This window comes from Canis lupus, chromosome 5, assembly GCF_011100685.1.
Source record: "Canis lupus familiaris isolate Mischka breed German Shepherd chromosome 5, alternate assembly UU_Cfam_GSD_1.0, whole genome shotgun sequence".
Classification (NCBI taxonomy): Eukaryota; Metazoa; Chordata; class Mammalia; order Carnivora; family Canidae; genus Canis; species Canis lupus.
This window is the reverse complement of record NC_049226.1, coordinates 52973536-52987475: the sequence shown is the minus strand read 5'-3', so window position 1 is coordinate 52987475 and position 13940 is coordinate 52973536. Positions and strand designations below refer to the sequence as shown.

Here is a 13940-nt window from a genome sequence, read left to right as displayed (position 1 = left end):
TCTTGCCTTCCAGCTGTTTGGGGACACAGAATGGTTCTTTTCGATCACCAGTATTATTTTGAGGACAGAAGAGGATCCTTCGGCAGTGCATCCCATGAGGCAGCCCTCTGAGGTAGTGTGATGGTCCATTTGGGCTACTAAAGGTAGCGTGATGGTCCACTTGGGCTACTAAAGGTAGCGTGATGGTCCACTTGGGCTACTATGACAAAATGCCACACATTGGGTGGCTTCTAAGCAACAGAAATTTATTTCTCATAGTTCTAGAGGCTGGATGTCTGAGGTCAAAGTGATGGCAGGGTTGGCTTCTTTTGAGGCCACTCTTCTTGGCTCGTCGATGGCTTTCCTTCAGTGTGTGTCTGGGTCCTAATCTCTTTATCCTTTTTAAAGATTTTTATTTATTTGAGAGAGAGAGTGAGAGAGCATGGGGGGAGGGGCAGAGGGAGAGGCAGAAGCAGACTCCCACTTAGCAGAGAGCCCGACACTGGGCTCCATCCCAGGACTCGGATCACGACCTGAGCTGAAATCAAGAGTTGGATGCTTAACCAACTAAGCCACCCAGGCACTCTCCTCCTCCTCCTCCTCCTCCTCCTCCTCCTCCTCCTCCTCCTCCTCCTCCTCCTCCTCCTCCTCCTTCTTCTTCTTCTTCTTCTTCTTCTTCTTCTTCTTCTTCTTCTTCTTCTTCTTCTTCTTCAAAAGATTTATTTATTTGAGAGAGATAGAGCATGCAAGCGGGGGTAACGCAGGAGAAGAGAGAGAGAGAATTCTTAAGCAGACTACCCATTGAGCACCGAACCCAACACAGGGGTGCTCAATCCCAGAACCCCAAGATCATGACCCGAGCCAAAATCCAGAGTCAGCCAACTGACTGAGCCACCCAGGTGCTTCCTAATCTCTTCTTATAAGGACACCAGTCATATTAGATTAGGGCCTAACAGCCCCATTTTAACTCAATTACCTACGTAAAGACCCTCTCACTAAAATACAGTCAAATTCTGAGGTTTTGGGGCCAGGACTTCAACACCTAAATGTTAGACACAATTCAGCCCCTAATACTAATAAAAGGGGATTTTGTTGATTTTGAAAGTGATTGCGGGTAAATAAAGGAGAAGCATGAAATGGTGAGTTGTTAATTTGAAAAGAAATTCCCTCCTTATTGGCAAAAAGGTTGAAGACCATGATCTTGCTCTCATGTGATTCAAAGGAGCATTTGAATACACTTCCCAAGTGTGCTTTGCCCACACTGAACACTGACATCAACACAGTGGCCCCACCTCCACTCCCAATAGCTGACACTTTGAGTTTTTCATTCTGCCAAGATCTCAGAAGGCTTTCCTGAGATCGTTTTTTAATTTAAGGATGTCACAGTTTTTAAATTTTTATTGATTGCCACAGAAGTAATACATATTTGTGGTAAAAACCGAAAGTCTTCCTTCATCCTCCCCAATCTGCACTCCTGAAGGCCACTTCCTCCTACTTCTTTCCCTAGAACTGACTGACCCCCATCAACAGTTTGGTGTAGGACTTTCAGATCATGTAAAAAATACACTGACAATATACAATGTATGGAAGATATGCCTATAAGTATTGTACATGATAGCCATAAGTATATTTTACATAAATGTGATCATACTATACATATTGTGTGTAACTTGATTTTTACTTAACAATATATTTTGAAGATGCCCTCCACCCCCATTTTCTACTGTCTTTTTCTAAGAAACATAGTGTTCTATAACAGGGGTCAGCAAACTATGGCCCGAAGGCCAAATTCAGGCTGCTTCTTATTTTTGTAAATAAATGTTTACTGGGACACAGCTTTCATCCCACAATGATGGGTATTGAGTATTTGCAACAAAGACCCATGGGCTATATAAAGCCCATGTTTAGTATCTGACCCTTTATAAAAAAAAAGTTGCTGACTCTTCTCCCATAGTATAAATACATGAAAATTCATTTGACTACTTTCTATTGAAAGATAATTAGCTTGTTCCCATTTTCCCCTCTTATAAACAATGCTGCAAGGAACATCCTTGTACCTTATCTTTGTATGCATGTGAGTATTTCTGCACAGATTTCCTAAAAGTGGAATTTTTCTCTGTCTTTTCATTTTCACTGGGTCTTCTGCAATCTGCTTTTCTAAATATACATGGCTTAGTAACCTCATATGCTTAGAAGTTATAGTTATAATCTTAGGAGTAATTATTTCTTTGAATTTTTGTTTAGCTCACTAGAGAGTCTATATTTATAAGCCAAAAGCAGAAACATGTTTAATGGGCAAAAAGAAAAGTAAGGGGGCAAAGTAAAGGGAAGGCACCCAGATTTTGTATCAAAAAAAAAATTTAGCTGTGACTATAGGCAGGCGAATTACCTACTTTTCCTGAGCTTCAATTTCTGCATTTACAAAATTGTCATGAGGTTGAAAGTTAATGAATGCTGAATGTCTGGTAGAGTGTGTATTCAATTCACCATAGCTATTACCACATCACTTCCATTAATATGAAGAAAGAGATGGAGAGAGGAGGTGAAGAATGAAGGTAACATACCTTGAATTTCTACTGTATGCCAAGTGCTCTATAATTATCCATTTATTCCTTTGAGGCAGGTATTATTCATAGTTAACCCCCTGCTCATCTTCTGCCCTTGTGCCTTTTCACTGAGGGAACGAGCAAATATGACAAATGCAATACCAAAGGTAATCACTGAATGCCATGAGAACACAGAGGAAGCAACAATACTCTGTCCAGGATAATAATAGAAGGTCAGATAGAGGAGGCAATGTTTGAGTTGGGTTTAAAAGGCTGCATAGGAGTTTGAAGGGCAGAGACAAGCAAACATTTTATTATCTATATCAGAAGAGGCTTTGATTGTTAGGCCTTGGATCTCTTAGCCAAATTAAAATGTTTTTGTTCAGTTAACTCTCTCCTTTGTAGAAAATTAAGGCTTTCTTTCATCTGTGTAACACTTTTCATGCCTCAATATAGTTCAGTCATCTATAGCCTAAAATGGAGTTCTTGGGCAGATGGATGTGAAATGCCTCCCAGAGGGTGAAGTGAAGGAAAGTGTTTCTGGAAGGGTACTGGGCTAGAGGAGAGGAAGTATCATTTGTGGAGTGCCTAATATGTTTTATAACTTTGCTTCCATTTTACTTTAATACTCTCATTTAGACTTCACAAAAAGCATGAGAAGTAGTTTTATTATGCCTGTTCTTCAAATGAGGAAAATGAGCTTCAGAAAGCATCTAGAATGTGTCCAGATTCACACAGCTAGTATGTGACAGAGCTAGAAATTAAACAGGAGTCTCAATGATCTTCAAATCACACCCTCTGCTGTTCTATGCCACCTTGAAGACAACAGCCTTTCTGAGGATTAGAGTCTCAACTTGGTACTGAGAGTCAACATGTCAAATCTATTTTTTACCATCAGAGCTTTTCTGAAACAGCATAAAGATAACAATAGCAACATTTATTCAGTATTTGATATATGCTAAGTACTTTCTGGTTCCTTTGTATGTTGTAACTCATATTTAACTCTCTGAGGGCAGCTGTATTAACTGCTTTTTATAAATGACTAAACTGAGGCATAGAAAGGTTAAATGATTTGCCCAAGGTCACATAGTGAGGTTTAGCAGAGCTGGGAAATGGGTTCAACCTGTTGGACTCTGTTCTTGGATTTCTGATAATTGTGCCTATTCTTCTGTAACTCACACAACAAATTTTTAGGAGTGCCTTCTCTGTGGGAGCATCGTTGTAGGCAAGGATAGAGCTGTCAGCTGCTCTGGTCAAAGGGAACTGGGGCCTGGCTGAACCCACTGAGGTTTCCAGTGTTACCCAAAGTGGAATTTAAGGTACTTTGAGGAACCCAAGGGCTCCACCCAGAACCAAGTCTGAGAAGCCACTGCTTGGACCAGCAATAATGTCTTCTGGAAGAGAGTTTATGCTATCTTGGCCTTTTCAGTGTTCTCTCCCAGAAGCTATCTGCCTTTTCGATTTAGATACAATATCCTGACCCAGAAAGAAGCTCAGCATGTGTATGACCCCAGGTATTATGGGGGCCAGTGTGAGACAGTGTACAATGGGGAATGGAGGGAGATTCGATATGACCCCACCTGTGAGCGTCTCTACTATGGAGAGGATGAGAAGTACTTCCGGAAACCCTACAACTTCCTCAAGTACCACTTTGAGGTAAGTCTGCATGGGGTGCTCACAGGCCACTGGAGGGTGGGGGTGGGGAGAGAGAGGCCTGTGGATGGAGATGGACTCCTTGATTTGGAAGGTTCTAGTTGCTATAGAGCTTGCTGGCGGCTGAAGTTCCCCTGACATCTGCTCCTACGCATGCTCCGTGCTGGAGGGCACTGACAACGAGGGCAGGGCCAATGACAGGCAGGACAGAAATGTGACCATCCACTTGCTACATCTTGGCTCCATTCCATAATCAATGACACAGATCCCGGGTTCAGTTCTCATAAGACCTGTTTCCATGTTGTGCTCTTGTAGAATATAAGTATTTGGGACCTTGAGCAGATCATTGCCCCTCCCTGGGCCCAGTTTCCTGCCATGTAAATTAGGGATCAGGACAGGAGGTGTCTGGGTAGGGTTCTGAGCCCAAGGCCCCCAGTTTCACCAAGAGCAGCTCCCCACTGATCACCTTCTTTCTTTCTTTTTTTAAATTCCAGTATAGTTAGCATACACTATTATATTACTTTAATGTGTACAGTATAGTGATTCAATAGCCCCACAGGATACCTGTGCTTATCAGGTTAAGTGCACTCTTAATTCCCTCTTCCTGTTTCACTTATCCTCCCCCTACCTCCTCTATGCCAACCACTTGTTTGTTCTTCATATTTAAGAATCTTTTTTTTTTTTTTTGGTCTCTTTTTTCCTGTGTTCATTTGTTTTGTTTCTTATATTCCACATTTGAGTGAAATCACATGGTGTTTGTCTTTCTCTGATAACTTTCTTATCTTGGGTTTCCATATGTGATTTTTTTTTCCATATGTGATTTTGTTTAAAGAAAGGGATCTGCTGTTGAGAAGTGCTTGCAAAATGCTGCTGATCCCTAAATTCCATCCATCTCTAAAATTCTGTGGTATTCTGGTCGCTCAGAGCGCCACATGGCTCATGACCAGCTCAAGGGCCTACTCCCAACCATTCCTTGCTGTACCCCTTACCCTCTAGGTGAGATAGCTACACAGACAGCTTCACTGGTTGCTCACATGCACCAGATCATACACTTCCACACAAATTGTCTCATTTAATCCTCACAAACACAATGAGGTACATGTTATCATTGCCCCATTTCGGATATGAAAAGACCAAGAGACTTAGAGGGATAAAGTATCAGGCCCAAAGGTATGCTGCAGTAGGTGGCAGAGACAAGATTCAAACCCAGATTATCTCAATGAAGCCTGGCTATATGTCATTTAAAAGGAAAGACAGATTATACACATTACATGCATATAGTCATATGCATTCTATCTTTACAGAGAGATGGTAGGATCCAGGGATTCTGAACAATTATTAGTTACATTCCCCTTCCCCCAACTTTCTCAAGAAAAAAGTACTGAAGACAGGACAAGTCCACCCCACTCCTTGCTTTGGAATATTCTATTTCCCCATCCCACTTCCACCCCTACTTCCCTACCCCACTTGCACTGCTACCATCAAGCCTATGGTAAGCTGAGCTGGAAGACACAGACAATGCCATTTCCCTAACCTCGAGGATAGTCTGAGGCTTATGTGTCCAGCAAGACAGACTAGGCTATGCTGTGGCAACAAAGGATTCTGAAGTCTCAGTGCTTTAAAGCAGCAGTGGCCCTATGCTACACGTCTATCCTAGGGTGGAAGGGGAACTCATCATCACAGACACTTGGGATCCAAACTAATGGAGGTTCTATCTCAACACATGCTCCTGTGATTGCAGAACTAACCACTTGTGCTTAAGCCTTACTCTCTTGGCTTAGGCCAGGAACAAAGCCATGCCTCTGTTCAAGCTGGAAGAGAAGTGCAACCCTACCGTGTGCCTGGAATGAAATAACCCTGCATTTGTGGGCAGTACTAGAGCATACTTCGCCTACAACTCCCACCACCTGTTCGCCTTCCTTGACCCTTTCCTCTCAGATCCACACCCAGATGTGGCTTTCTGGATATCTCCATTGCAGAGATAGGTGCCCTACAGGAAGGATAAGTCAGCTGGAAAAAAAAATCTGTATTCAAACAATATAGCATTTTATCAGAATCATGAGTTGTGTGTATGTGTGTGTGTGTATTTAAAAATAAATTTTTTAGCACTGCCACTAAGCAATAACTAAACTAACTGCTGTATTTTTGGTATTTTAGTGAGTGAGCATCAATCTGACGCCTGGAGTAGCCTTTTAAAATAATTATTTATAATAATCTGCAACTTGAGATATTTTACAGAGCAAAGATTTAAATATGAAGCACAAATTGTAATATAACTACGTGCACAAAGCTAACATCTGTTTGCTTCTTTTCAGGCGCTGGCAGATACTAGATTCTCTTCAGAGTTATATGATGATGCACATGACCTTCTTTCTAAAGTAAAAAATAACAACTTTGTGTCGACGGGAGTGACTGTGGGTGTGAGCTTCACAGGCAGCTCTGTAACGGTGGATGTGGGTGTATCCAGTTCACAAAACTCTTCATCCTTGGATGAGTTAAAGAAGTATAATAAGAAGGTATTAAAGCATAATGCCTGTGTCAAACAGTATTCCATAATCTGCACTGAACATGTATTACCTTAATTGCATTAAAAAGTACAGTAGTAATTGAACTGCATTTGCTTGTGTAATTGGAAATGTCTGATCAGTGGTAATCATGTTTGTTTTTCTTATTACGCTTTTGGACACAGAATCATCACAAAGAGAATAAAATTAAATGATAAGAGTAGAACTCTTATCGCTTCACCCCATTCTTTTTCATGGTTACCTGGAGCATACAGGGAAATACTTAGAATAGTAATGGCTTAAAGGGAAACAGCCAGGCCCTGTGAACTAGATTTGGAAGCATCCTAAAGCAAGCCAGGCTTTTCTGAATAGATTGGAGGACTGGCATGCTCTATCAATCATTCATTTATTTATCAGACATTCACCACTAACTTCCTATTAACCTAAGCGACCGGGCAATGCTTCCTTGAGGAATGGACATTCACCTAAACTGGCATCAATTTTTTTTTTATTTTTAAGAATTTTTTTAAAAAATGGCATCTAAAGACTAGTACAGGCTGTCCCGATGAGGTGAGGTGGAAGTTAGTAATGGGTCTTCTGGGCCGAGGGAACAGCATTGCACAAAGGCCTAGAGATGACAGACAGCCTCACACAAATTTGGGATTGCAAAGACTTCAACCAGCTGACCCACAGGATGGGAAGGGAAAGTAGGGAGAGACAGAGATGGAGAAATCATCTGGCAAATATTTACCGAATTGATTAAAAGTTTACCAAAAGCCTCAACTGTATTGATACCAGAGTTGTAGATTTACTTGGAGCTCAAAAAATTATTCTGGATGATGACAATACAGTTATGAAAATTAACTTATCAACAGATATAAATTACATTTGGGAGCTTTGCCACAAGCAAAGTTAGCTGTCGCTCTGAAGGGGAAGTATGGTTCTGAGATCTGGCTATCACATGGTCATGTGGACATTTCTCAAAGCAGGTGGCCTTTTCAAAATTTCACTATCACTTTGGATCAAGGTTTACTTGGAAGCAATGGCCATACACGATCCTCTCCTTAATTTTTTTTTTTTTTGAGAGAGAGAGGGGGAGAGAGGGCAAGAGAGCCTGAACGAGAAAGGAGCGGGGTGGGGGAGAGAGAATCTTAAGCAGGCTCTATGTTCAGCATGGAGCCTGATGTAGGGCTTGATCTCATAACCCTGAGACCATGACCTGAGCTAAAACCAAGAGTCCGACGCTCAACTGACTGAGCCACCTAGGCACCCTGATCCCCTTTCCCTTAAACCAATCCAATATTACCCCATTCTTGTCTTTTTTATTATCTCAGGAGCCTGCTTCACTTTATTACTTAACAGTACAAGATTACCACTAGAACATAAGCTCTATGATTGGAGGGGTCTATGTCATTCAAGATGATGTCCTCTGCTCCTAGCATAATGCAAGTGACTAATGCAAGGCTCTTACTCGTTCAGTAAGCTACCTAAATAAATAATGTTGGCATTTCATGTCATCAAAAATATTCCTAAGCATAATTTTTCATGGATACTGAATATTTGTGTAGGAGGTTGCTTTGTGCCATGCAGTAATTAGAGCAGGGAGATGTATGGAGGTGACAATGGACTGGGGACAGAACAGAGTGAGCAGCACCGTGGAGCGCGTTGCAGTAATCAACCCAGTTGAGAGTTGAGGAGAAGGGGACCTGAACAGGGGTAGGGGGAACAGAGATGCAGGCACAGGAGAGGCAGCCAGGCACATCCTGGTGTTTAATACATGCCTGTAAAATAGAATAATACTTCATTATGTGTACTTATGCTCATATGTTTATATATATATATATATAAGCTTATATATATATATAAGTCATAAGTTTATGACATATACAGTCACTATATATAGTCATATGTTTATATATATATATAAATTTATATGTTTATATATATATAAACATATTTCCCATAGCTCCTAAATGCTGCCTTTCACATCATGCCATGTAATAAAATGTGTACTCTTTCTTCTTTTCCCTTATTCCATGGTGGTGGTTGGCAGAAATATAGCTTCCTCAGAGTTTTCACAAAGGTGCAGACTGCTCATTTTAAGATGAGGAGAGGTAATATTGTGCTGGATGAAGGCATGCTGCAGTCATTAATGGAACTTCCGGAGCAGTACAATTATGGCATGTATGCCAAGTTCATCAATGACTATGGCACTCACTACATAACGTCTGGATCGATGGGTGGCATTTATGAACATATCCTGGTGCTTAACAAAGAAGAAATGGAATCACAACGTAAGTAGAACAGAAGCTTTATGCACACAGTGGCCAACACATGTGGTTGCAAGTTTTCTGAGCACTGACTATGAACCACATATGATCTCATTTGGCAAAACCGTATAAGGTAACATACCTAATATTTGTGCAGGAAGTTGCATTGTGCAGTGCTGTAATCAGAGCAGGGAGACCTGTGGAGGTGACAATGGACTGGGGGCAGAACAGAGTGAGGAGCACCAAGAAGGACATTGTAGTAAACACCCCAGTTAAGAGTATTATTATTTATAGGGAACTGAGGGCCAGAGGGGTGAAATGACTTCCTAGGAAGCATCACAAACAGTATTTGAACTCAGACTTGTCTGGCTCCCCAAGACTATGTGTTTTCTATTACACTACGATTACCTCTTTGATAATAATAAATAATATTTGGGATTTTGCTATTTACAATGTTAAACCTTGGGGATGCCTGGGTGGCTCAGGGGCTGAGCATCTGCCTTTGGCTCAGGGTGTGACCCTAGGGTCCTGGGATCAAGTCCCACATTGTCTTCCCCACAGGAAGCCTGATTCACCCTCTGCCTGTGTCTTTGTCTCTCCTTCGATGTCTCTCATGAATAATCTTTTAAAAGTGTTAAAACTTGTTATAAATATAGATCCTTGGTTAATGTAACTGCCATATAATCAGTCAGTGATGCTAGAAACCTGGAGTCATCCCAGATTCCTCCTCTCGTTTACCCCTGCAGATCTCAGAGAACCTTCAATTCTGGCTCTGGACTAGCCTTCATCCCTGCCACCCTCCCCCCAAACCATCTCCTCCACCCATCCAGTGGTAGGCTGGGTTCTCACCTGTCACTTATCACTGCATTGGCTTCTAAATGGTCTCTAGGGGGACGCATTGGTGGCTCAGCGGTTAAGCATCTGCCTTCCACTCAGGGCTGATCCTGGAGCCACAGGATCAAGTCCCATATTGGGCTCCCTGCATGGAGGCTGCTTCTCACTCTGCCTCTGCCTCTCTCTTTCTGTGTCTCTCATAAATAAATATATAAAATATTAAAAAAATAAATGGTCTCTAGGGGAAGGCTCACCTCTGCAATCCATTCTCAACAACTGCTTCCAGAATGATCTTTCATTGTACAGATACAATGATATCACTGAGAAAGGCACTGAATGGGATGAGCACTGGATGTTATACCACATGTTGGCAGATTGAATTAAAATTTAAAAAATGTAATAATAAATAAACAAATAAAAATACATAAAATAAAAAATAAAAAACATTATCACTTCTTTGCCTAAAATCCTGAATAGCGAAACTCCTTAACACAGCATCAACAGCCATCATGGTCTCAGTCTGAATGGCTAGAACAGTGATTCTTGAAGGGTGGATTCTAACTGCAGCATCAGCGTCACCTGGGAACCTGTTAGAAATGTAAATTCTCAGGCTCCCATCCCTATTAAATCAGAAACTGGTAGAGGACCCAGCAGTCTGTATTTTAACAAGCCCTCCAGGTAATTCTGATGCTCACTACAGTTTGAGAATCACCGACCTAATCAATGAGTGAGTAAAAGGCTAAGAGATCTCTCCATATTTCAAAGCTAAATTCAAATTCCCAGTTTCAAGAAGTTTCCCGGACTGCACCAGCTCAGAATGTCCATTTCTTTCCCTCAGCACCTTCATATAAACCTCACACTATTTAGTCTTCAAAAGATAATTTTCCAAATTATAATATTTTTCTCATAAAGATAGCAAGATCTTTGAAAGCAAAGATTATGTCTGACACTTCTTTATCTCTTTAGTACTCAGCACAGCTCTTAGTACGTAGTATGTAAAACAAGACATGGAGTTTGAAAGAGGGCATTAATTTAGATTCCTGGTTAGAGTCATTCATTAATTCATCCATCTATCCATGTATTTATTCTTTTATAATTCAAATATCTCTTGGCTATCTATTATGTGTCTGTGCTACAGATACAATGGTGAGCAAATCTAAATATGGTCCCCATCCTCTTGCAGCAGAGTACTGCCTTCCTAATAGCAGGCCTTAAAATCAATGTATGGATCACAAACAACTTTTTAAATAATAGCAACAAAGGAGAGAATAGAAAAAATCACAGAGGATTAGAGGTAGTGAATAGAAGTTATTGCTTCAAGAAATTTTTTCCAGTTAAATAAAGACATACATACATGTATGGAATCATGATACAAAACAAATAGTTTACAATAGATCAATATAAAAAAGGAGTTTGAGAAACTAATTCAAGTGGGTCTTTTTAGAATCATCAAAAAATGCAAAGAAGGAAACACAGTTAACATTTGTTGAGGACCTACTAGGTTCCAGGTACTCTTGTGTACATTCTCATTTAGTTTTCTTGACAACACTTGGTGGCTGGTACTATCCCAGTTTTATCCCATAAATGCTGAGGCTCCTCGGGGAGGTTAATTACTTTGCCCAGGACTGCAGGAAGCTGGCGTCAGAGCCCTGGACCTATGGTCTTTCCACCATGTGGTCCTGGGTAGAGCCTTTCATTTGGGTTCTGTCATTGGTGTTGGATTACTAATTAATTGTCTGGGGTGTCTCATGGCCCCTCCTCTTTAAAATCTGTGAGGCAGAAATGGGCTTCCAATGTGGTTAATATTCAAAAGGAGCCCACCAACAAATTGTCCCAGGGATAATTACCTCAGCTCTGTTTATAGAAAACCATATGTCGATAATAGCACAATTTGCTATTTGTGAAGAGCTGATTTTCTATAAATCCGGAAAGTTAGTGTTGCTTTTCTATAAATATGGAAATGTGCTAATCATCACCTCATCTGCTGGAGACCGCTAATAAATCAGAATTCCATTTACATATTAACCTACAAAGAACAAAAATATCTACCTTCTTTCCCTTTGACAAATCAAATCATGCACGCTCTTCTTGCCATGTTTGATATTTGTCTAGTTCCTTCTTTGTCTCTGTCATCCTCTGTCTCTCCCTTTCTCTTTGGTGCCTTTCTTTCTCTTTCTTTCTGTCCTTCCTCTTTGTTACTATCTCTTTCTTTGTATCTTTGATCCATATCAAATAATAATATTTATATTCTATAAAGTGCTTGTTTCTAAGAAACACCCCATGTTGTGTATGTTCATGTCCTCAAAGAGCTGAGCTTGGTATGGAATGATTAAGTGAACACACTGGCTGGTTTGCCCTGGAAGAATCTTTTGTCCTTGGATTTGCCTCAGATGCTCTCTGGGTTCACCCCAGAGGACGCACAAGGCTGATTTCTTCTAATGTGTCCCTTTAGATAAAATGCTTCTCCCTCAAAGACAGCATGAAAACATGCATCAAAAATAAAAGGATGTCTTACAGTTTTCAGTGTACAGGTCTTGTAAAAGTCTCTGAAATAGTAGGACATTGATTAAAGAAAAGAAGATACCAGTAAATGGAAAGATATTCTGTGCTCATGGACTGAAAGAATATTGTTAAAATGTCTATACTACCTGAAGCAATCTACAGATACAATGCAGTCCCTATCAAAATTCCAATAACATTTTTTTTCAGAGAACTAGAGCAAATAGTTCTAAAAATTATGCAGAACCACAAAGATATCAAATGTCAAAACATTCTTGAGAAATAAGAACAAAGCTGAAGGTATCGCACTCCCTAGTTTTGAACTATACTACAAAGTGGTAGTCAACAAAACAGTATGGTATTGGCATAAAAACTAACATACTGACCAATGGAACAGAATAGAGCCCAGAAATAAACCCACACATACATGGACAATTAATTTATGAAAGAGGAGGCAAGAATATTCAATGGAGAAAGAAAAGTCTCTTCAATAAACAGTGTTGGGAAAGCTGGACAGTTATATGCAAAAGAATGAAACTGGACCACTATTTTATACTATACACAAAAATCAACGCAAATAGTTAAAGGCTTGAATGTAAGACCTGAACCATAAGACTCCTAGAAAAAAACATAGGCAGCAAGCAACTGGTCTTGGCAATTTTTTGGATCTGATTCCAAAGGCAAGGGAAACAAATGCAAAAATGAACAATTGGCATGAGGCCAAACTAAAAAGCTTTGGCTCAGTGAAAGAAAACCTTGACAATATGAAAAGACAATATACTGACTGGGAGAAGAAATTTGCAAATGATATATCTGGATAAGGAGTTAATACCCAAAATATAAAGAACTCATACAACTTAAGAATGAGAAAATAAAGCAATCCAAATAAAAGTGGGCAGAAAGGGACACCAGGGTGGCTCAGTGGTTGAGCATCTGCCTTTGGTTCAGGGTGTGATCCCGGGGATGCCAGGATCGAGTCCCACATTAGGTTCGCCACAGGGAGCCTACTTCTCTCTCTGCCTATGTCTCTGCCTCTGTGTGTGTGTCTGTCATAAATAAATAAAATCTTAAGAAAAATTAGTGGGCAGAAAAAAAATGAAGACATTTTTCCAGAGAAGACATAGAGATGACGAACAGGCACAAGAAAAGATTCTCAACATCACTAATTATTAGGGAAATGCAAACCAAACCCTAATGAGATATCACCTTATAGCTGTCAGAATGGGCTATTATCAAAAAGACATCAGGGTCTCTATGTCTTTTTAAATTAGTATTTTCATTTTCTTTGTGTAGATACTCAGTTGTGGAATTGCTGGCTCATATGGTAACTATTTTTAATTTTTTGAATAACCTCCACACTGTTTTTGCATATTTACCTATTTTTTTGGTGAGAACAATTAAGTTGTATTCTCTTAGCAAATTTTAATTATATAATACAGTCACCATGTTATATATCAGAACTTATCCATCTTATAACTGAAAGTTTTTATCCTTTCAACAACTCCCTATTTTTCCCACCCTCAGTCCTTATAATCACTTTTCTGATCTCTGTTTCTATGAAGTTGATTTTTTTTTTTTGGTTTCATTATGCAGCATTTGTCTATGTCTGCCTTATTTCACTTACCATAATTCCTTCCAGGTTCATCTATGTTGTC

General features: G+C 40.1%; 1 protein-coding gene across 3 annotated transcripts in view; it reads left to right on the top strand.

The window, feature by feature from the left end:
* C8A (complement C8 alpha chain) overlaps positions 1-13940 on the top strand; it is a 65115-nt gene that overhangs the window by 24536 nt on the left and 26639 nt on the right. For all 3 annotated transcript variants that reach the window (XM_038537414.1, XM_038537416.1, XM_038537415.1), the window contains 3 exons: positions 3992-4181; positions 6494-6694; positions 8736-8976. In XM_038537414.1, coding sequence (XP_038393342.1) covers positions 3992-4181; positions 6494-6694; positions 8736-8976 — 632 coding nt within the window. The remainder of the gene's footprint in view (positions 1-3991; positions 4182-6493; positions 6695-8735; positions 8977-13940) is intronic.